Source organism: Pseudonaja textilis, chromosome 16 (genome assembly GCF_049901715.1).
Source record: "Pseudonaja textilis isolate UNSWEBS1 chromosome 16, rPseTex1.2, whole genome shotgun sequence".
Taxonomy (NCBI): Eukaryota; Metazoa; Chordata; class Lepidosauria; order Squamata; family Elapidae; genus Pseudonaja; species Pseudonaja textilis.
Genome location: NC_142005.1, coordinates 9,899,529 through 9,920,611, shown reverse-complemented (window position 1 = coordinate 9,920,611; position 21,083 = coordinate 9,899,529). Strand labels below are relative to the sequence as shown.

The following is a 21,083-nucleotide window of genomic DNA, read 5'->3' as shown; positions in this document are numbered from 1 at the left end:
CAGATTGTGTGTGTGTGTGTGTGTGTGTGTGTCCTTTCCTTTCTGGCGGTTGGAGAAGAGCCACCTTACCTTTAAAAAGAAAAAAAAAATTTGTGTGTGTGTGTGTCGGGTGGGGGGGAGGAAGGCATCTTGGCCCGGCCCCAATTTTTATTTTAAGCTTTTAATCTCCTGCTTTTCCCCCAGACGGGTCAGTCGGCCAAGATGCTCCCGGGCACTTTCCCTTCTCCACCGGCCTCGCCCAGGTGGCGATAAAAGGCCAAACTCTCTTTTAATTGCTCAGCAAAATCGAGTCCTCCCTGCTTGAACCCGGTTATCCGTCCCAGTGACTCAGCCGGAGAAGCCGCTGGAGGGGGGACGGGGTTCAGAATCACCCCTTTAATTCTCTTTCCCTCCTTCTTGGTCCCTTCCTCCCTCCCTCTCTCTCCGCAGCCCCCTGGCTTCCTTCTCTCCCCGCCCGCTCTGCTGAGTTGATGGCCGGCCCCACGTTGAGTTGGGTTGGCTTGCAACGAGACAAAGTTGGCCGTCCTTTCTTGCAAACAAGCATTGAGTTGCGTATTGTGGGAAGCCTTCAAAGAAGAGGCCGGACTGCCACCTGTCAAAAATGGTGTAGGTAGGGTCTTGCTTGGGCAGGGCGGGGTTGGACTAGATGAAATACAAAGTCCCTTCCGACTCTGTTGATCTATCATCTCCGTCTCTGTGCTCCTTCCTTCACTCCTTGGGTCGCGGGGGGGAAGGCACCTGTGCCCAGTTTGGGTGAGCCCAGTCAGCTGTTCCAAGCCACTGGTTCCTGCTGGGCGTACAGGTCCTGGAGGAGGAGGAGGAGGAGGAGGAGGGCAGCCGCGTTGCTGTGGACAGGATGAGCTCACTTCTCAGGAACGTAGCAATTACGGCATCTTCAAGAAGAGGAGGAGGAGGAGGAGGCGTCCCAGTGACACACCTTGATGCGCAGGGATGGACAGGTGGCGGCAGGACCGGCTGGGCAGCTTCGGAGGGCAGGTGAGAAGCTGGTGTTGCACGGAAGGCCCAAAGCCCGGAGAAGCCAAGGAGCTCTGGGCCCGGTGCAGGAGATTCTCCCTGCCGGCGTCGGCCCTGGGGCACCCACCTGGACCCCCCCTCGCCGGTCCTGCCAGAGAGGAGAAGAACAAATGGTGGTGTATCCAGGTGAGTCTTGAACACAGCGTCCACGGAGAGAGAGAGAGAGAGAGAGAGAGAGCGAGTGTGTGTGTGTGTTTGGAAGGGAGGCACGGACATCTCTTGTGTTATTGTGCTTTTCACTGGTGTCCGAATGGGCTTGCTCTTCCCTTCTTTTCCCAGAGGGGTGTTTGATCCTAAGCAGAGCCTCCTCCGGCGGTGCAGTCTATCCCCAAAATCCAGAGTTTCTCGCGCTGCGTCTTTTGTTTTCTAAACCCTTTCTGGCTGTTTTCCCAAAACGTTTCTCCCGGCATGTTGATTTGAAGCTCAGTGAGAAAAACATTCCCGCTCGCTTCACTTTTGCTGCCAAACTATTGTCGCATATCCCCCCCCGCCACCCGTCTGGTTGGAGAAACGACACCCCAGGCAGGTTGGACAGCCTAGTGGATGAAAAGACTTTGCCGTAAATAACACGGCGAGTTTTCCAAACTTTTCCCGGCTCTTGTTGAACAACAGCCCCGAAAGGAAAACAAACTGCACAACGGCCTTTCGGTTGTTATTGTGCTACGATGGTCACAACCCTTGTTTTCCTAGAGAGAGAGAGAACAAACACTGGTTGTTATTCACATCCGCTACGGTGTGAGAGTAGCTGATTTAAAGCGTTCGTAGCGGGCTAATTTGCCTGACATTTATTCCATTCCTCCTCGGTGAAATAAATTTGCATCTTGGCAGCGCTGCCCCACCATTTTTCAAACCTCCAAGAAAAAGGCGGGCGGGAAACACCGGAAGAGTTTAGACAACCATTTGTGTGAAATAATACAGGGATTCCTGCTTGACTAGGGGGTTGGACTAGAAGGCCTCCAAGGTCCCTTTCGACTGTTATTCTTATGTTTATGCTTATTTGGCTAAAACCCCAACAATTGTAAGGAAAAATATTGTCAGGCACCCCCTTCATTGTGCGTCTGCTTTGCTCACAAGGCTCCATTAATAAGGAGGATGTGTAGATAGATGGGATAGATAGACAGACAGACAAATCAATGGGATAGAGAGATGGATGGATGGATGGATAGAGGGATAGATAGATAGATAGATGATAGATAGATAGATAGATAGATAGATAGATAGATAGATAGATAGGTAGATAGATAGATAATAGAGGGTGTGTGTGTGTGTATATATATATAGAGAGAGAGGGGGGAGGATATATATATATATATATATATAGAGAGAGAGAGGGACAGGACAGATTAGATGGATGGATGGATAGATGGGATAGATAGATGGGTGATAGTTGGTAGATAGATAGGTAGAGAGGTAGATAGATAATAGAGGGGGTATATATATATAGAGAGAGAGACAGAGACAGAGAGAGAGAGAGAGGATAGATAGATTAGATGGATGGATAGAAAGAAATATTTTAAAAAATTATAGCCCAGTTTATTACAACCAACAGTTCAGATGCCTCAACGGAGGACACAAAATCTTTGGAGAAAGCCAATTTCGATCCTTTTGGAAAGAAAATCCAGACGTGTTTGACAGGCAAAGCCTCTGGGGCAACGGGAAGGGACGGCCTCTCAATGGCGTCCGATATATAGATCTCTTTTTTTAAAAAACACCCAACAACTGTTCAGACGGCCGTCGTTCCGTTCGACATGCGCCGAGCTTGTTTGCCAGCAACAACGAAAACTACCGCGCTTTGTGCACGCCGAACGACAGAATCCGGTCGGACCTGTTGGGCAGCTTTGTTTCTCCCCCGGTTGCAAAGTGCAACACTTTGATCAACGGAGCTCACCCGATCCCAAATAGGTCAACGCGTTGGTGCCCTCCGGCCTGCCCGGCGGTGGGAAGAATGAAAAGCCAGGAGGAGGAGAACCAACCAACGGCAGCCATTTGGGGAGCCAGGCACTAGATTTGCACGTTGGTGTCGTTCAGTGGCTTCCCACATAGCCCTCGACTTACGACGGCAATGGAGGCCTCAGTCCAGTTGCTTCATGAGATGGTTGTGAGGCGAATTTGGCTCCCTCTTGTCCCCTCTCTCGCCACTGTTGTTAAACGAATCGCCGCAGCTGTTAAATTCGTAACAGGGTTGTTAAGTGAACCACGCTTCTCCGGGACTCTGCAACCATGGCAAATATGAGTCCCTTGCCAAGCGTCCGAATTTTGACCACCGTCGTAAGGGTGAAACACAATCGTAAGGGCGAAATGCTGCCAAACAGTCGCTCTGCATTTATGACGGTGGAAGCATCCCAGGGATCACATAATCCCCTTTTTCCAACCCTCTTAACCTGTTTCTGACAAGCAACATCGGCGGGGAAGCTGGATTCACTTAACGTCTGCATGATTCACTCAACAACGGTGGCAAATAAAAAATAAAGGTGGTGAAATCCGTCTCAAATGACTTGGTGAACAACTGCTTTGCTTAAGTGAAGGAAATTCCGGTCCGTAAGTCGAGGACTCCTTCCCTGGCTTTGATTGAACCCTGTTTAAGAGAAGCTGGGTTTAGACAGCCACGATTGGCTTCGCATGTCACCCCAAACTGGGTTTGATGATGGCTCGGTGGCTGCGTGGATGTGTCTTCCCGCTGACTGAGCCACAATCCTAGGTTTACACGCCGTAGTAGAGAACTCAGCCAAACCATTAAGGGGTGTGTTTTGGTGTTGTTTGTGGGACCGAATGTTTGGAAAACTTGATTTTAAGGCTGGCAACAGACCAGAGGGTGGAGTTGGGCTGGGGGGTGTGGGGGGAGTTTCCCCCCCCCCACCAGGAGACAGAGCAGAAACCAGGATCTGTTTTCAACAACGGGGAGATTTTTGGCAGAGGAATCCCTGTAATTTGGCTGGCAAATGTTCACACGCCCAGAGGACGGATTTAACAGGTGCTGGAAAAACAAGCCAAGGAAAATACAAGGGACGTCCCCCCTTTTCCTTGCCACCCTGAGGACTAGCGCCTTCGTTGGCCTTTTCAACTTGGTCTGCATTGGAGGTGATTTTTACGCGAATCTTGTTGTCCAGCTCAAGTGAGAACCAAGAACATTTTTGGCGTCGTCCTTCTGAACGTCAAGTTTTGCAACTTTGGTTGTTTTTAAGATGGTGGACTACAACTCCCAGAATCCCCCAGCCTGCCTTCATGGACTGCAATTCCCAGAGCTCACCAAGTCGGCGAGGAATTCTGGGAGTTGAAGTCCACCCACTTGAAAGCTGCTAAGACTGCTCCAGAGGGAGGTTAGAGAGAGAATTGCTCCCCTGGCATGGCCAAATGCACTTTGTCCATGCTCAGATACTTTTTCCGTTTTTATATGTATATAATTCTTCCATATGGAAATGGTTTTTTTTTTAATCTCCCTGCATGGCTTAAACCAGAGTTTCTCCCTCTTGCCAGCTTTAAAACAGGTGGACTTCGACTCCCAGAATCCCCCAGCCTACCCCCTTCATGGACTGCAACTCCCAGAGTTCCCCAGACAGCAGGGAATTCTGGGAGTTGCAGTCCACCTCTTTCAAAAACAGCCAAGATTGGAAAACACACTGGCTTCAAGGGAGCTTTTTAAATAAAATTTAATTTCCGTTTATTCTGCCGCCCAATTCAGCTGAATGGACTTTTCTTTACAGCCGTAGGACCCGCCGTTAATAACAGTCGCCGAGAATTGGGCGGCGAAGGTTTTTAAGGAATTATTATTATTCCTGCGAAAGCTGCTGGTGCTTTATGGTTATTGTTGTTTTCTAGACAGGACAGGAAATGGCGCTGAGGCTGCCATTTCATGGAAAAAGCAATAAAATTTGAAAACACCTGCAGTTCTGGGCAGCTGAACACCACACCTATCCGCCCTCAATACCCCCCTGGGGGGAATCCTCCTTAGGGGTTTCCTTTGTTGGTTGTGGTGCTTTTTTTGACACAGTTTTGACACGATGGCAGGCAGGCAGGCAGGAAGGAGGTTTTTTTAAAGGGCTTTTAATTACGGTTTTCCATTTTTGGCACTGCTGTTTTTATGTTTTGTTTTATTTTTTTCCCCCTCTATCCTCTTATCTCCCGGTCTCCCACATCTGAGTGTTTTCGTAGCTTAAATGTATGGGTTCCCTGCCTTGCCTTGCCTTATTTTGAAGCAATCAAGTGGATAATGTATTTATTTATTTATCATATTTATTATCAAAACTAATAAATGCAGACAAATCCAATGCAAACTTGCTTCTAGTGCAAGTTAAGGCCCCTTTGGTAGAGGCTGGAGCAGGTGGATGGCGCATGGTAGGGCAAGCCTCCCTCCAGCTCCCATAAGGCACAGCCCCAGCTGGCTGTGGACCATGGGCACTGTAGTCCAGCAGCTGAGTTGGGGGGAACCGCATATCAGCCTCTCTTTTTTCTTTTTTTTCCACCCCACCCCCCATCCTCTCGCCTATTTTCCTCTCTGCCCCACTCCCCAATTCCTTAGTTCATAAAGTTACTTTTACAAAATTCAAATACAGAACCCTAGAGGACAAGGCGCATGCGCGGGAGCAGAGAGTCTAGCGGGCGGAGCTTGAAGAGGCTCTTTCCTTCCCCCACCCTCCTCTCCAGGAGTCCGGCCAACCACCTTCCAGCAGGGGCGTGGCCAGCCGCCGCCAGCGTGCTCCCCCCCAAAAGAGGCGTGGCTTTGGAGTGGCTCGGAACGCTGGTGGCGTCAGAAGGGGGCGTGGCCGATATATAAGCGGCGGGCGTGGTGGGTCCCCCGCCTCATTTGCGCCGGAGCTTCGCGGCGGAGATGACCGCTTCGCGCGCCCTTTGCACGTTGGTGCAGCTCCAGCCGGCGGACGAGCAGCCGGTAAGCGAGCAGATGCGGAGCCGGGGGGGCGGGGAGGCTCGGGGGCCGGGGGAGAAAGCAGGTTGATTTTAACCGTTGCCATTTTTTTACATTGCTACCTTTTCTGCCGGGAGAAACCTTTGCTTTGGGTTGGAAAAGCGCAGAAATTGCCGTCTTCGGCATGGGAAAAAAAGTTCTGGGCAGCGACGTGCATCAGATAACGAGGTAGAAACACGCAAAGCAAAGGACCTTTTGCAATATATAAATATAGGTATAGCGGAGATTGCAATAGAGAGAGATACCTATTGCAATCTTTAATGACCGCTCGGGAGCGTCTCCCCTCCCCCCCAAAATAAAATAAAATCGTATTTTATTTTATTTGACTCCGCGCCGGCTGCCACCTTTCCTGAATTTATTGTGCCTGCAGTGCAGCGTGGAGAGCCGCCAAAAGGGACCCATTTCCTGGGTGGATCCAGGCCGGGGGGGAATCCGGTGCCTTTTCCTGGCCAGGAATCCCAGAGGCCAAACGAAGGGCCCAAGACTGCCCCTGACCATGTGCAGAGTTCCTTCTCCTCCTCCCAGGGGAGAAGAAGATACTTTGCATGAAGACCCTCCTCTGCACAAGTCCCCCAAGCTTGTCTGGTGGCTGTGGCTTATGGGAGCTGGAATCCTGCCTATGGAGAAGCGCCCTCCATCTCGCCCCCCCCTTTTTTTTGCAATTGGGGTGTGTGTGGGGGGTCGGTGTTCAAAGATACCCCCCCCTATTTTTTCAGCCTTTTAAAAACATGCTTTTGGCTCAACATTGATGACACCCAACCTGATCAATAGGTGATAATTCATCAATATCTCTGATTGATGGATGGATGGATTTCAACTTCCCTGTGCAAAAGTTGTATTTTTCTCCTTGGAATTGACCCCAACTCTCCCCCCCCTCCCCAGAAAATGCATTAAGGTTTAGGGTATTATTCCTGGATCCCCAAATTCCCGCCTTTGGAACTTGTGCGATGGATGTGAACAGACCCACAAAAAACGTACACACACACACAATTATTTCAAAGGGTGATTCACTTAACGCCATGAAATGCCGCTTCTCTTTTCCCTTCTCAGCCTCGATTCTGGATCCAAATTAATCTTAAATTTAAGCCTTTTTCGGGGAGGGGTGGAAACGTGACCTTGATGAATTCCCCTTTTGGAAGTCTTAAAATGGGAAAAGAATTCGGAATAAAGTACGTTGGATGGCCTTGTTGGTTCAGACATCCAGATCTCTGTGGAGGCAGGCATGGGTAGGCGTGTTGCAGCTGTCTTTTTACGTAACATCTGAGAATTTGTGTGTTTGTGTGTGTGTGTGTTTCCAAGCAGGGTGTGTGCAACTTTGGTCCCTGGTCCGGTTTGGAAAATTCAGGAGTCCTGTGGTTGAATTGTATTGAATTACCTTTCGATTCGGTAGGCCTCCTGGAAAGCAAAGGAATTTTATTTATTTTTATATTAGTTGTTTATCATATCTAAGACTCTTCTTCCCCCCACCCCAATATCCTTGTAAAATAAAATAATTCCTAAATAAATGAAACCCTGATCGTGTACACCAGGCAAAGTGTTAGACATAGTTGAACTCTATAAATTAAAGATAGCTCTTTTGGTGCAATACAAAAGCATTGAGGTCTGATAATTATCTTTTTTTTTTAATGTGTCTGTGGTTTATCCAGTAATTTAATTGTGTCTGGATTATTTCAAAGGGGATTTAAAAAGAAAAACAAAATGGCATTCTTAAAACACATTTTGTATTAAAGATGGATTTCCTCCCCATGGGTAAACACAGCGATGGTTTATTGAGTCACATCAACCATCACACTTTAATTTCTCTTTTAAATGAAATAAGGAAGTACTTTTTTAAGGAGCCTACTAAATCAATGTTCCCAACAAGGTGAGTTTCTGAGTTTGGCAACAAATGTTGGGAAAAGCCTTAAAGGAGGATTGCAAGTGAACCAGGTATCTGCAGTTTTAAAAAGCCTGCCCTTAAATGGAAATTGAGGCTGGAGTGCCTGGCTTAAGCAGCCGAGGTGTCAAGTTGCAGCCTTTGGATTCAAGGACAAAAGCAAAACAGCTCTGAGACAAAAATAACAAGGATGATTAATTCTGAAGCCGCTACCTCACCAGGTGAAACTCACAAAAAAACCCCACCTGGCTCAGCGGGAAAACAATGACACAATTTGGAGTTAGGATTATCCGCTAGCCAGCTTTCCAGCCACCGTTGTTAAGCGAACCGCTGCCCTTCAGTTAGAGAAATTAAAGAAATTTGGCTTCCCCAAGGTCGCAAAACGGGATCCCGCGACCCCCCCTGGGGGAAGCATCGCGACCGTCGCAACTCCCGAGTCAGGGTGAGGATTTCGACCATGGGGAAAAGCTGCGATGGGTGCGTGAAAAATGGCCGTCCTTTTTTTCAGCACCGTGGTGGCTCTGAACCATCACTAGGCGAACTGTCATAAGTTGAGGACTGCCTGGACGTAGGACAGAGACGCTCTCAATGTCTCTTCCCAAGATAAAGAAAATCCTCTTTTTTTCTTTTTCTTCTTCTCCTCCTCCTCCTCCTCCACTTTCTTCTCCTTTTTCTCCTCTTCCTCCTCCTCTTCCTCCTCCTTTTCTTCTCTTCCTCCTCCTCCTTAACCTTCTCCTTTTCTTCTCCAACTCCTCCTGCTCCTCAACTTTCTTATCGGACTAGCTGTGTTTGATTAAATTTTCTCCCACGGATAAGATAGATTGCAGAATTCCACCCCTCCTTAAAACCTGGCTGATAAGCATATCTGGATAGTGTCATCTCCTGAAAATGTACTGGGTGTTGCTTTTCTCTTTCCTTCCCCCCTTTTCTCTTCTCTAGCTGTCTGCATTTTCCCACCCAGATTCTTGGAATATTTACAGGCTCGGTGCCTCCAACTTTATCCATGACTTGGCAAGAAAATTTACCTTCTGTTGTTCCCCCTCTTTCTAGGTTTGAATTGCAGACATTCCTTCCTCCTCCTCCTCCTCCTCCTCCTCCTCCTCCTCCTCCTCCTCCTCCTCCTCCTCCTCCTCCTCCTCCTCCTCTCTTGACTCTCAAAGTTAAAAAAAAAAAAAGATCTCTGAACATGCACAGAGTGTTTGCCTGGCCACCCAGATTCCAGCATTGCCCCCTTGAAAATAAAGAATGTATGGGTAACCCGGTCCAGGCCAGTTGAGCTGTTTTTATAGACTTCGTTTTTTGAAAGGAACTTAAAAAATTTTTTTTTGAATAATCCAGCTCATTACAGGACAGAATTATTAGCTATAATTAGAAGATGAGAAAGAACAACTTAAAAAAAAAGAATGAGGTGATGAGTTAAGGCTTTCAACAACATTAGCTAGATTTTTTTTTCTTTTTAATATGAGACGTTCAACCTGGGGATTTTAAAATTATAGTTGTTATCTCGCAAAATAAACCAGTTCCCTGGTTGTGAATGGTTTGCAAAAATACAGCCTGTCTCCTCCTCCCTAAATTGTGGGCTTCTCTGTCTGCCCTCGTTAAATCCCAAATTCACCTGGTCCTCGACTTATGACTGTTTGTTCAAGGATAGACCAGTGGTGGCTAACCTATTTAGGCTCCTGTGCCAGAAGGCAATGCGTACGGGGCCTCCATGCCCCCTGCCCTGTGCATGCATGCGCAATTCCCCCCCCCCCATGCCCCCTTACTTGCACTGCGCCTCCCGGCTGATTTATGGACTGTCAAAGGCTTGAGGGAAGCCTCTGCAGGCTTTGCAGGCCGAAAAATGGGCCCATTTCACCACTTCAGGTATTTTCGGAAATACATGAAGTGACGAAACGGGCCTAGTTTTCGGCCTGCAGAGGCTTCCCTCAAGCCTCTGGCAGGCCGAAAAAGGCCCCAAAATCAGCTGGGAGGCGCACGCATGTGCAGTGAGGTAAATTTGCCTGGGGCTCACGTGCCATAGGTTCGCCATCACGAGGATAGACTGACTTTAAAGATAAAAGAGAAGGAAGATTCAGAATATTTTCAAATACAGGGTTTGTTTTTTTAAATGGTTGGATCTCAGAAGTAAAAATTAGGAGATGGGAAAACTTTCCTTATGTAAGCAACTGACTCAGACAAAACACTATTCACAAAGCCCTTATATATGTTAATTGAAAATGTATAAATAAACTATATACATAAAAAGAAAGCCCTATGGGACAAATTGCGAGCTGATAGCTTGTGGGCACCATGTGCTTATTTTTATTGGACAAAATCTCCACATTTCTGCTGGCCCAACAACATCTGATGTAGCTTCTTCTCGCCAATTAATTTTGGGATGGTGGACCAATTCTCTGAGCCATCCGGAGAGGTCCGAGTCTTGACTTTCCTTCCCTCTTGATGACTCATGCTTTTAATGGATCTTTCCCATAAAAATGCAACTCCAGAATTATCTCGATAAGTCTTCCTGGAAGGGAAAACTACCCATATTTCTTTCAGTCTCTGAAGACCTTGGACTCTGATCTGGCCTGTTGATGGGTAAATATTTTTGAGGAAACATCTCGGTAACTTATTGTTTGACTCAAGGCTGTTGAGTTTCTTGCTTTTATGGTCCTGGCCTGTTGATGGGTAAATATTCTTGAGGAAACATCTCGGTAACTTATTGTTTGACTCAAGGCTGTTGAGTTTCTTGCTTTTATGGTCCTTGCAATCTTGTTGGTATTCCATCACTCAAGGTTTTCAAAGGTAGACCAGACAACCATTGGATCGGAGTGGTACTATAAGGTCTCTTCCACCTGTAGGATTGCACCTGGAGTTGCAACCACGAATTTTTCTGCTCCTAGTTTGGAGCAAAGGAAGCATTCTCGTACCCCCTAGCCATGATTAATTTGACTTTATAACTTCCTTCCTGCCGGCTGGACTTCCCAATTTATTTATTTACCCATTGCATTTATGAATGCTCAATCAACCAGGGGAATAGCTTGCCTTCAGAAGTTGTGAGTGCTTCATCCCCAGAGGCTTTCGAAAACAGACTGGACAACCATTTTGTCCGGAATGATATGCTTAAGCAGGGGGTTGGACTAGAAGACCTCCAAGGTCCTATCCACCTCTTATTATTCTATGTTTGTGGGGTTCAGTTAAGATATAACCTTTATTGTCATTTCCCCTCCCTGTAGGCACAATGGCAGTGTGTCAAAAATAATGCAGGGAGGGTTTTGGTGGGGTTGGATCTTCTCTAGAGGCGTGTTTATGAATTCTTCCCGGAACACCAGGAGATAAAAGCCCTCATTGTGTTGACTTAATGTGTTTTTGGATGCTGCTGGTTTTCCTTCTCCGGCATCTGGCCAGAGCTCTTTAACTAAAATGGAGCCGACGGGCTTTCTCGGCAGAAGGTCAGGCGAGGAGAAAAAAAGGGGGCTCCCTTTAGCTCAGGAAATGGGCTCATTGTGGGTGGGGAATTCCGTAAAAGTTTAGCCAAAGAATCACTGCTATTCTCGGCCTTCGGTGGAAAAAAACCAGACATTAGTGGTTGCGCCACAAACCAAGTTCTCGGATTTTGATCTCTCTAGTTAACATCGGGCTAGTTAACATCAATAGGGCTTACTCTTCAGTCAACCTCCGGCGAATTGAGCCTGTAGGCTGCCTAATTTTCATGGGGGGTCATTTCCTCCTGACCACAGACCCATTTTCCTTTTATGTTTCAGATTTTTTTTTAAACAAAAGAACCTGCTTTTCCGTCTTAAATTTTTTTTACACCTCTGTTTGAAGGATTTGCCCTAAATAATGTTATTAACTGGCAGAAATGGCATCTCTTCAGTCAGTGTTTTTCAAATGGTGGGCCCTTTAACTGGACTTCAACTCCCAGAATTCCCCAGCCAGGAATTCTGGGAGTCAAAAGTCCACGCCTCTTAAAGGGGCCCACGTTTGAGAAACAGGGTCTTACAAATATCTGAAATTCTTCACGCTTTCAGACCGTGTTATGGTTGCTTCCGGCTAAGGAGCATGGATCCTCTTGTGGGCGAAAGTCCACCCTGCAAAGTGAGCGTTGTAAAACTAGGAAAAGTCTGCGAGAGATTTACCAGGGAATTCTGGTACGTTTCCAAGAGGGGGGTGACTCTTAGTCTCCTTTATCGTGGGGGCTTCCCCAGCTGCCCCCCCCTCACCCTCCTCTTCCTCCACCTTCTCCTTGCTGTGGCCTGCAATCGGCAGCCACACCTCCAGCGTGGCAGGCAGCCGATAGGAATGACGCACCTGTACCTACCAGATCTTGGCCGGCTGCCTTTTCCGCTGCCATATTTGGCAAGGTTGCGGTGTCCCGCGTGTTAACTTTTATTTGTTTGCCTGGTGGCTTCTGGAGATACGGAGGCGGTGACGCCATTCGGGGAAGGTGTCGTGCCATTAGGGCTCAGGATAAGGCAAAGTTGCCGGTAGTTTCTGCCTGCTGGAGCGTAGTTTTTAAACAGGCGCGGAGATTATTATTTTCTTCCTTCCTCATCCGGAGATCAAAACGTTTGACAGACGTCTCCACGGGGCAGTCGTTGCTGCGGTTGACAGTTGATGTGGCCTGGCAGGACGATGGTCAGTGCTGTTGTAACTTTGAATAGTCGCTAAATGAACTTGTAAGTTGAGAAGTACCTGCCTTAGCCGTCATGAAGGGGTGGCAGGCGTCGTAAGGAAGCGGCTGGATCCATCAGCGTTGGATGGGAACATATTAGGCAGCTCATTTGCAGAGGAAAATGAGGTTCCCGCGCCTAATTTCAATCACAGCCTGATTTGAATATCGTTTTTATCTCGTGTTGGTTCTCCTCCGTCTCTCCCACTGCTGGCATGTTGCAAACAACAAACCCTGTGCCACCGAAAATTGTATTTTTTTGCATTCTCTTCCTCTCCTCAGACCTAAACTAGGGAAACATTTTCCCCTTCTACTTAGAGACACCCTCAGAGTGGGACAGCCCGTAAATTAAAATAAATATGAATGAATACATCTGCATGAGCCAAACTGTGCCTAATTGCCTCTCTTTCCCGATTTCTCTCCTTATGGTGACTTCAGGACAGCGTCAAAGTCTTAAGGTTGACCCTACAGAATGACCTCCCCGGGGACCGACCTGACCAAATAAAGCAAAAGGTGAGTGTATGCGCCGATCAGCCCTGCGAGGTAGGCCAACCCCATTTCTGCAACCTTCGTTCTGTTTTGGGTTTTTTTTTGGCAGAATTTCAGCCGCTGGGAAAGGTTAGCCAGGCTGGATCTCTTTTAAGACTTGTGGACTTCAACTCCCAGAGTTCTTCAGACCGGGGAATTCTGGGAGTTGAAGTCCACAAGTCTTAAAGAGATCTAGCTTGCCTAACCTCGATTGAGACCGGGGAATTCTGGGAGTTGAAGTCCACAAGTCTTAAAATGGCCGAGGAAAGTCTTAAAATGGCCGAAGTTGGACGCCGTTGGGTCTAAACAAAATCAGACTGGTTTTGACTTCCTTCTTCACTCCAGCCTCTGGAGGGTGCGGAAAGGGTGTATTTTGGGGGTCTTTGCTGGCTTTGAACTCTTTATCTCCCCCTCCCTGCCTCAACTCTTTCTCTGTGTCTTCTCGCCGTAGCCGGTGGGCAGAGCCTTCGCCATGGTGGCCAGCCGACCCACGAGTAGCCACACCCTGGCATCTGAATGCGTCAAGTGTAATGAGGGGGAAGAGGAGATCATTAAGGTGAGAGGCTTCCCCTGGGCGAGGAGAACGTGCCAGACTTAACCCCTCCCTCCCTCCCTTCGGCCTTGTTTGATAGCGAGGAAAATAAATTTAACATATCAATAAAAACAGAATATTTGTAGCTCAGGGTTGAAATGAAAGGTACTTTTCTAAGCTGGCTGGTTTTCTTGCAGACGTCTCGTGACCCAACTAGGTAACATCGTCAGGGCTAGTACTGGTGATGTTACCTAGTTAAGGTCATGAAACGTTTGCGAGAAAACAAGCCAGCTCAGCACCAAGAACCCCAATTTAATATATCCCTGTCGTCCTTGATGTAACGGCCACAATGGAGCCCAAATTTCCGTTGCTAAGCGAGACATTGAGTTTTCCCATCCCTTTCACGGCCTTTCTCACCACAGCCGTTAAGCAAATCAACGCCACCGTTAAGTTAGCAACCCGGTTGTTTTAACTTCAGAACAGTTACTAAGCGAACCGTTGTAAGTTGAGGACTACCTGCATTTAATTTTTTTTTTATATAAAAATAAATAGCAAGAAACCAAAGGTCCTTTTTGTTTTTTTTCCTCCTTCCTTGGCTTCAAGGAGTTTCGCCTTCATAGACCAGCATCCGGCAAAAAAGAGATTATTATTTTTTTCCTGCAAGGAAGGTTTTGCGTGTGTTGAGCCGCCCAGGGTGCCATTTTGTTCGCAGAACCGGTGCAACCTGCTTTTTTAGGCTGCTCGGTGTGTGTGTGTGTGTGAGAGAGAGAGAGAGAGAAAGTGTGTGTTTTTCCAAGCTCCCTGCCTTCCCGTTTCCTAATCCCGGTTTTTGTGCACCGTTGTGGCACAGCCCAGGAAAAATTGCTCTAGCCATAGTCTGGCTTTTCACACACACCCCGTTTCCTCTCTCTCTCTGTCTCTGTCTCTCTCTTTCTCCAATGGGTGTTGTGGTTTCTCTCTTGCTGTGATTCAGGTGTACCTGAAAGCCCGGGCCGAAGACAGGGCGAAGCACGAAAACGGGCCCTCTCCGTTGACAAACGACAGCTGTCACTCAGAGGTAATTGGCGCCTTTCGGCGTGGGGCCCCAGCCATCAAAACGGGGGAGAGGCTGCCTGAGGAGCTGGCATTTTGGGGTGGGGCGGGTGGGAATCTGAACTGCTTGGGCCAAGTTCTCAAACTTTTCTTGGGCCCCGTTCGTTTAAAAATAAAATAAAAATAAATTTTATGTCACCCCGTGAGACTTGCGCTCCAGTCAGAACAAAAAACCAGAACAAAAACAGGATAGAGAGAGAGTTGAGAGGGACCCGGGAGGTCTTCTAGTCCAGCCCCTTCCTCAAGCATGGCTCTTCCTGAAAGCCTCCCGTGATGGAGACCCCACAACTTTTAGTGACAAGCGGTTCCACTGCTTAATTGTCCTCCCGGTTAGGAAATTCCTATTTAATTCCAGGTTGCTTCTCTCCTTGGTTAGTTTCCATCCGTTGCTGCTTCTCCTGCCTTCAGGGGCTTTGGAGAATAGCTGGACCCCCCCCCCTTCCCCTCTTCAAATTTTCCTTGCAAAAAATTTGCTTGCGGTTTTGGGTGCTTCGCCATCAAACCTCGTCGAAAATCGCTTGGGGTTTGTTTGTTTGCACAAAAAGGCGGACTTTTATTCCTGCCCACCCCCCGAATCCATGCCTACTTTGACAGCCTGGGTCGAGCTGCCAAACCCTCCAGCTTCGCCCAGAAAGGAGCTCTCTCACCCCCCCAGCTTGGCAGGTGATGCTATGAGCCTCCCTGGCACCAAAACCCAGCTCGTTTAGCCGGCTGATTCACTCCTCCTTTCCTTCGTCCCAGCCGTGCCCAGATGTTGGGTTGGCTGGCACAGCCTTGTTGACTCTGTCTCTGAGTTGTGTTTCTTGGCACAGTTGCACACGCACCACGCCCCATGGGGCCCTCGGCGGTCCCGGGAAGGGGTGGCCCCTGACTTCAGAATTGGAGGGGGGGGAGTCGACAACCCTTCGCCACGTCTCCTTGCCAAACTCCCATCACCCCGTTTTCCGAGAGGGAGGATTGGTGGCGGTGCCATGCTTAACGACATGTTTATTTTCCTTTGTTTCTGATAACGCAGAATAAGTCAAACGGCTTCCAGCCTCTTCGGACAGTGACGTACCGCACCGTATCTATAAGCCAGGTCAGTGCCTGGGTCATTATTTTTTTAATTTTTGGGCTTTCCCTGTTTTTATTCTAATATTCGTGCACAGTCCTTAAAGGTTATTGGTCCACCAGCCAGCGACGCTCAGTGAGGTTTCCAACATGGAGTCATCATCGTCTTTTAACAACGCCGTAATCCCTTACGGGGTGGAGTCTGGGCAACAATGGAGCTAGCAAAGCGTTTTACTGGCCAGATGCCCTTCCTGTTGTCAGTACGGAGTTTTGTTCTGCAGAAACATTCTCATTGTGCCCAAAGAAAGAAATATCTGCCTCTACCTAGGATCGTGATGGCGAACCTATGGCACGCAGAGCCATTTGTGCTGGCACATGAGCTGCATGCAAACTGCGCATGCATGTGCCTCACACGTGATTTTTCTGCTGATTTCAGGCCTTTTTCGGCCTCCCAGAGGCTTTTCAGGAGGAATAGGCCTGTTTCGTCACTTCCTGTAATAACAGGAAGTGATGAAATGGGCATATTATTATTATACCTCTTTCTGAGTTCTTGCGTGGTGAGTCGATCAGGTTTTCCACCCGCTCCCCCGGGATTAAATCGCCCTTCTCTGCGCTCAGGACGAACCCGCCTATCCCACCGAGGACATCTCCGTCATGCGCGAGACAACCAAAAGACTCTTTTCAAAACTTCAGGAGGCCGAGAAGAGGCATCAGTCCGATCGGGCGGCCTATGAGGTAGGTGAGCCTGGCTTGCAAATGGAATTTTTTTTTTTTTGCAATAGAGTAGGAATAAGAATAGAATATAGAATGTGGAATAGAATAGAATTAGAAATAACAGAATTAGAAATAGTAGAAATAGAATTAGGTATAGAATAGAATAGAATTATGAATGGAGTAGAATAGCTTTATTGTCGCTTTGAATGTACACTCGTTGGCATACGTTAAAAATGCTGGTATCTAGTCCTGTTTTATAGCAGGGGGGAAAAGGCTTTTTTGGGGATCTCGGCAGGCCCGCAATTATCCCGGGTTTCTACCTGGGCGAGGGGAGTGTTAAATCTGGATTTTCCTCCTGTGCTCAGACGTCGATCTCGCATTATCGGAGGGAAGCAGAACATTCGGGCATCGCCCTCCGGAAAGCCGAAACGGAACTGGAAATGAAGGACCTTAAATTGGAGGAATTGCAACGGCTCCTCACCGGCATGGAGAAGGTATAACTTCCTCCTCCTCCTCTCCCTTTTTCCTTTCTCCTCTATCCTCTTCCTTTCTTTTCGTCTTCCTTTTTCCTCTTCCTTTCTTTGATCTGCCTTCTTTCTTCCTTTCTCCTCCTCCCCTCCTCTACTTCGATCTCCCTTTCTTCTCCTCTGCTCCTTTATCTCTTCCTTCCTTTCTTCTTTTTCTTTTTCCTTCTTGCTTTTTTTCATACATTCTTCCTTCCTCCGCTTCCTCTTCAGAAACCTCACTCCTTTTTAGCACTGATGATGGTGCCTAGTTAGGTCATGAAACGTCGACAAGCAAATAAGCAAGCTCAGAAAACACCCAGGACCCCCTGCCCTTCTCCTTCCCCCACCTCCTCCTCTTCTCCCTTCTTCTCCTTCTCCTCCTCCTCTTCTCCCCTCCTCCCCTTCTCCTCCTCCTCCTCCTCCTCCTGGTGGCCGCGAGACCCGTCGAGATCCGTTGCTCCCGAGACCCCTTTGGATTACTCGGGATACAGACAGGCTCGTTTTGTGGGGTGGGGATCCCCCCGAGCAGGATAAGCAAGCGGGAAACGTCGAAATCTCTTTTGGGGAACTGACATGCGTTTTGAGACAGCAGAGAGCATCTCTTCCCCCACCCTTCGGGCTCAGCCTCGCGCTTTCCATCCTACCTCGCCTTCCTCTTCCTCCTCCGCAGGAACACCAGATCCTCCTGCAGAAAGTTCGAGATGGAGAAATGCAGCTGGAAGACCTGCGGAGCTCGGAGAAGGACAAGGCAGCCGAGCAGGAAAGGTGAGGCTGCCGCGGAGCTTCAGGCTGGGGTGGGCCCTCGAAATAAATAAATAAATATATGGATCTTTGGTTATTCGGGTTTTCTCCCGCGTAAGATTGGAAATATCTAGGCAACGTTTCGATGAAATCTCATTCATCATGTTCAGGCTTGTGTCTTCAGCTCTGTGCTTCTGAGAGTGAGAAGCACAGAGCTGAAGACACAAGCCTGAAGATGATGAAGGAGACTTCATCGAAATGTTGCCTAGATACTTCCAATCTTACGCGGGAGAAAACCCAAATAATCAAAGATCCACATACAAATACCCGCGAGAACCTCAGAAAACATATATATATCTTCAGCGCTCTGCTTCCCCTGACAGCCGAGCCCGGGGAACCGATTCGGCAAAGAGCTTTGCGACCCACCCACGCCTTTCGGTTTCCCCGTTTTCCCTGTCGCAGGTCGGCCAAGCTAGAGAAGGAGGTGGCTGGTCTCCGGGAGAAAATCCACCACTTGGACGACATGTTGAAGAGTCAACAGCGCAAAGTCCGGCAGATGATCGAGCAGGTGGGTCCAGGGGCCGAGGATCCCGGGATGGGACGTACGAGGGGGGGCGGTCTGGTTTGGGGGAACGGACTCCGAATTCGTGTCTTTTCTCTTCAGCTGCAGAACTCCAAGACGGTGATCCAGTCCAAGGACAGCATCATTCATGAGCTCAAGGAGCGAGTGGCGTATCTGGAGGCCGAGGTGAGGAGCCGGCTCTTTATTTGGCGACTCGGACGTCGCGCCAACTGGGACATTGGGGGGAGGTCGTGTCCGTAAGCTTGCATGGCAGCTGTCCATGGTGCTGTATGCCCGGAACAGTTGAGGACTAGAATCTTTTCTATGGGCTTTGGAGTATCCTGCGGCCCCTCCTCTCCCTGCCTGCCGAATCCAGGCGGGGGGGGGGGGGGGTTGCAAAGCTGTGCTCTGCTGCTGCCCCCTGGTGGAATGTTGGGGAACTGCTGGGATCTAGGCGCACACCCTCCATTATATTATCCCAGGAAAAAAATTTTGAGTCAGAAAATGGGCTCTGCATGCAGGGGCTGGGCCGGTTCTGAGCCCAGACTTTGGGGTGGGAACCTTCCTTCAGCAAATTGGACCCCCCGCCCCCCCTGCAAGGTAGTGCAATCGATAAGGAAGGAACTTCTCCCACGCTTTCCGGCATGAGGGATTCCTCCCTAAATCCCTAAATCTTCTTTTCCTGCACGGAAGAACCTGGAAATGCACGACCGCATGGAACACCTGATCGAAAAGCAGGCCAACCCGGGGACCTTCCACAGCCGCACCCGTTCCAAGTCGGAGACGGTCAGCAGGTGTGCCATCGGGCCTGGGTGCGAGCGTGAAGGTCGCCGTTGTACGCACACGGTGCCCTTGTTTGGACCAGTCGGGGGAGGGGGGGGTCTAGTTTCCTCCTTCCTCTCCTTCTCCTCCCTCTTTCAAATCCCCTCCCTCCCTGCCCTTCTCCGATTCTCCTTCCTCTCCCCTTCTCTCCTTTTTCTCCCTTCCTCCTTCCCCTTTCCAATCCTCCCTTCATTTCTCTTTTCATTTCTTTTTTTCCCCTCCAGCAAAAGGTTCACCAAGCCCCTGGGACCGAAACCTTTGCCCCTGATCCGAGTCTTAGAGACATGAATGGGATTTGTGACTCCGCCTGGGGAAGTTTGTGCCCACTGCAGACCCGCTGGACGTCGGCTGCTGCCTCTTCTTCGTCGCTTCGTCTACCCCAAGTTCCTCACCCCCACCCCACCCTCCCGTGCCAAGGGGGAGGGCATTGGCACGAGCAGGAAGACCTTAAAAGCCGTGGGTTTTAATCGCATTGAGGCAGAGGAGGAGGAAACGCATGACTGCAGAAGGAAGATGGAGCGAGCGGGATAGCGGGTTCACTTTGGAAAAAGGACGGTGTTTTTTAAGCTTCCCAACCAGTTTCAGAGCTTTGGTTCTCCTGCAAACTTAATTTGGGGTTGAGAGAGGGAGGAGGCTCTTCCGGTGAATAAAGCTTAATTCAAAATAAATAACTTTTCTTCTGCTTTGCCTTCCGAGCGAGGCGCTTCCCACTGTCTCCTCTTCACCGTGGAAAAACCCTTGAGTCCCTCCCGTTATTTTAAAACCCATTTCAACCCTCGTTCTCCAAAATTAACAACCAAACCAAGCCGGAGATCCCTGTTTGCTCAGAGAGACCGGGTTCCTTGTAATTTAATTTAGAACCCTTTTGTGTGTCTGTACATATTTATCTATGAAATAAATGCAAGAATGGTGTTTAAAGAAGTGCCTTTTTTTTTCTTTTACTTGTCTCACGATCCTGGTTTTGTGTCCCAAAAAAAGACTCCCAAGCTTCGTTCTCCCAAAAAATCCTGCTTGGTTGGCACCTAGATAAGGAGTAAAAGTTTATTTATTAACACCCTCAATTGCCATCTACTACCTTTAAAGGTCAGCGATCTCAATGATCCAGGAAACGGGCTTGCTCAGCAGCCTAAGCTGGTTTAGCATTAACTTGGTTCGTTGTTTTGTATGTCTTCTCCTCGGGTGGGATAAATCCGGCCTCCCTGGACGAGTGAGAAGATTCCACGTATTCCAGAACTTTTAAAAATGGGTTCATTCTGTAACCAGGTTTGATCGCAGTTCTTGGAGCCCTGTTTTCGACATGCTTACAAATTCTTTTTTCCCCCTCATTTTTTGATCTGGATCAAAGGGAGTTTTGGGCTCTGGTCCAATCAGAAACAGTCAGGTTGGGAGCATTTGCAAACAAGCTCAGATGATGCAAGCGGTGGTGGTGGATGGACTAGAAGACTTTCAAGATCCCTTACAACTCTAATAATTATTTACTGAACTGGCATGGCACGTGGCTCCTAATGGGTGTCTTGGAACAATCCTATCCATGTTACTTTGCCAGAAAGGGGTGGTTTTATTTCTTACCGGCTTGGGGGATTCGGGGAATCGAAGTCCGCTCATCTTAAAAGCTGCCAAGGTTGAGAACAACCTGGGCTTTTTAGCAGGAAAATCTGGAGGCTTCAAGAACAAACTTTTGTGGACTTTGGGGCGGGGATCCCACTTTCCACCCAGGGGGCAACTTCCAAGGGCCGCCCTGCAAGCAGGGCTTTGCAAGTAGTCCATCCTCAAGGTCTTTCAGCCCCACCCCCCCTCAAACCTGAGCTCCCCAACGGGATGGGATTTCTCAATGCTGCTAAAGACAATCTACTTAAGATAGTCCCAAAGGTGCTTTTCGGGGTCCCCCCCCTTCAAGAACCCCACTGGACTTTCTGCTTTTTTTTTTTCCCTCCTTTTCTTTTGAAGACGTTTCGCTTCTCCTCCCAGAAGCTTCCTCAATTCTACCATAAACCTGCAGGACTAGAGAGAAAACCTCTAGTCTATCTAACCCGGCGGGCGCAAGGACCGC

The 21,083-nt window shown here is 48.6% G+C and overlaps 1 protein-coding gene across 3 annotated transcripts; it reads left to right on the top strand.

Moving 5' to 3' along the window:
- Positions 1–932: 932 nt before the first annotated feature.
- Positions 933–19,951, top strand: TUFT1 (tuftelin 1). Of its 3 annotated transcripts, none has more exons than XM_026720245.2 (12): positions 933–1,161; positions 12,925–12,999; positions 13,466–13,570; positions 14,520–14,603; positions 15,654–15,716; positions 16,307–16,423; positions 16,768–16,896; positions 17,579–17,673; positions 18,112–18,217; positions 18,314–18,397; positions 18,905–19,005; positions 19,258–19,951. In XM_026720245.2, exons 1-12 carry the CDS (start codon positions 952–954, stop codon positions 19,319–19,321), a joined length of 1,233 nt encoding a protein of 410 aa, XP_026576030.1. In that variant the 5' UTR covers positions 933–951; the 3' UTR covers positions 19,322–19,951. The 3 variants fall into 3 exon arrangements, with proteins under 3 accessions (XP_026576030.1, XP_026576031.1, XP_026576032.1); XM_026720246.2 differs by lacking the exon at positions 933–1,161 and adding an exon at positions 5,809–5,920; XM_026720247.2 differs by lacking the exon at positions 933–1,161 and adding an exon at positions 12,228–12,452.
- The last annotated feature ends 1,132 nt before the right edge of the window (positions 19,952–21,083 follow it).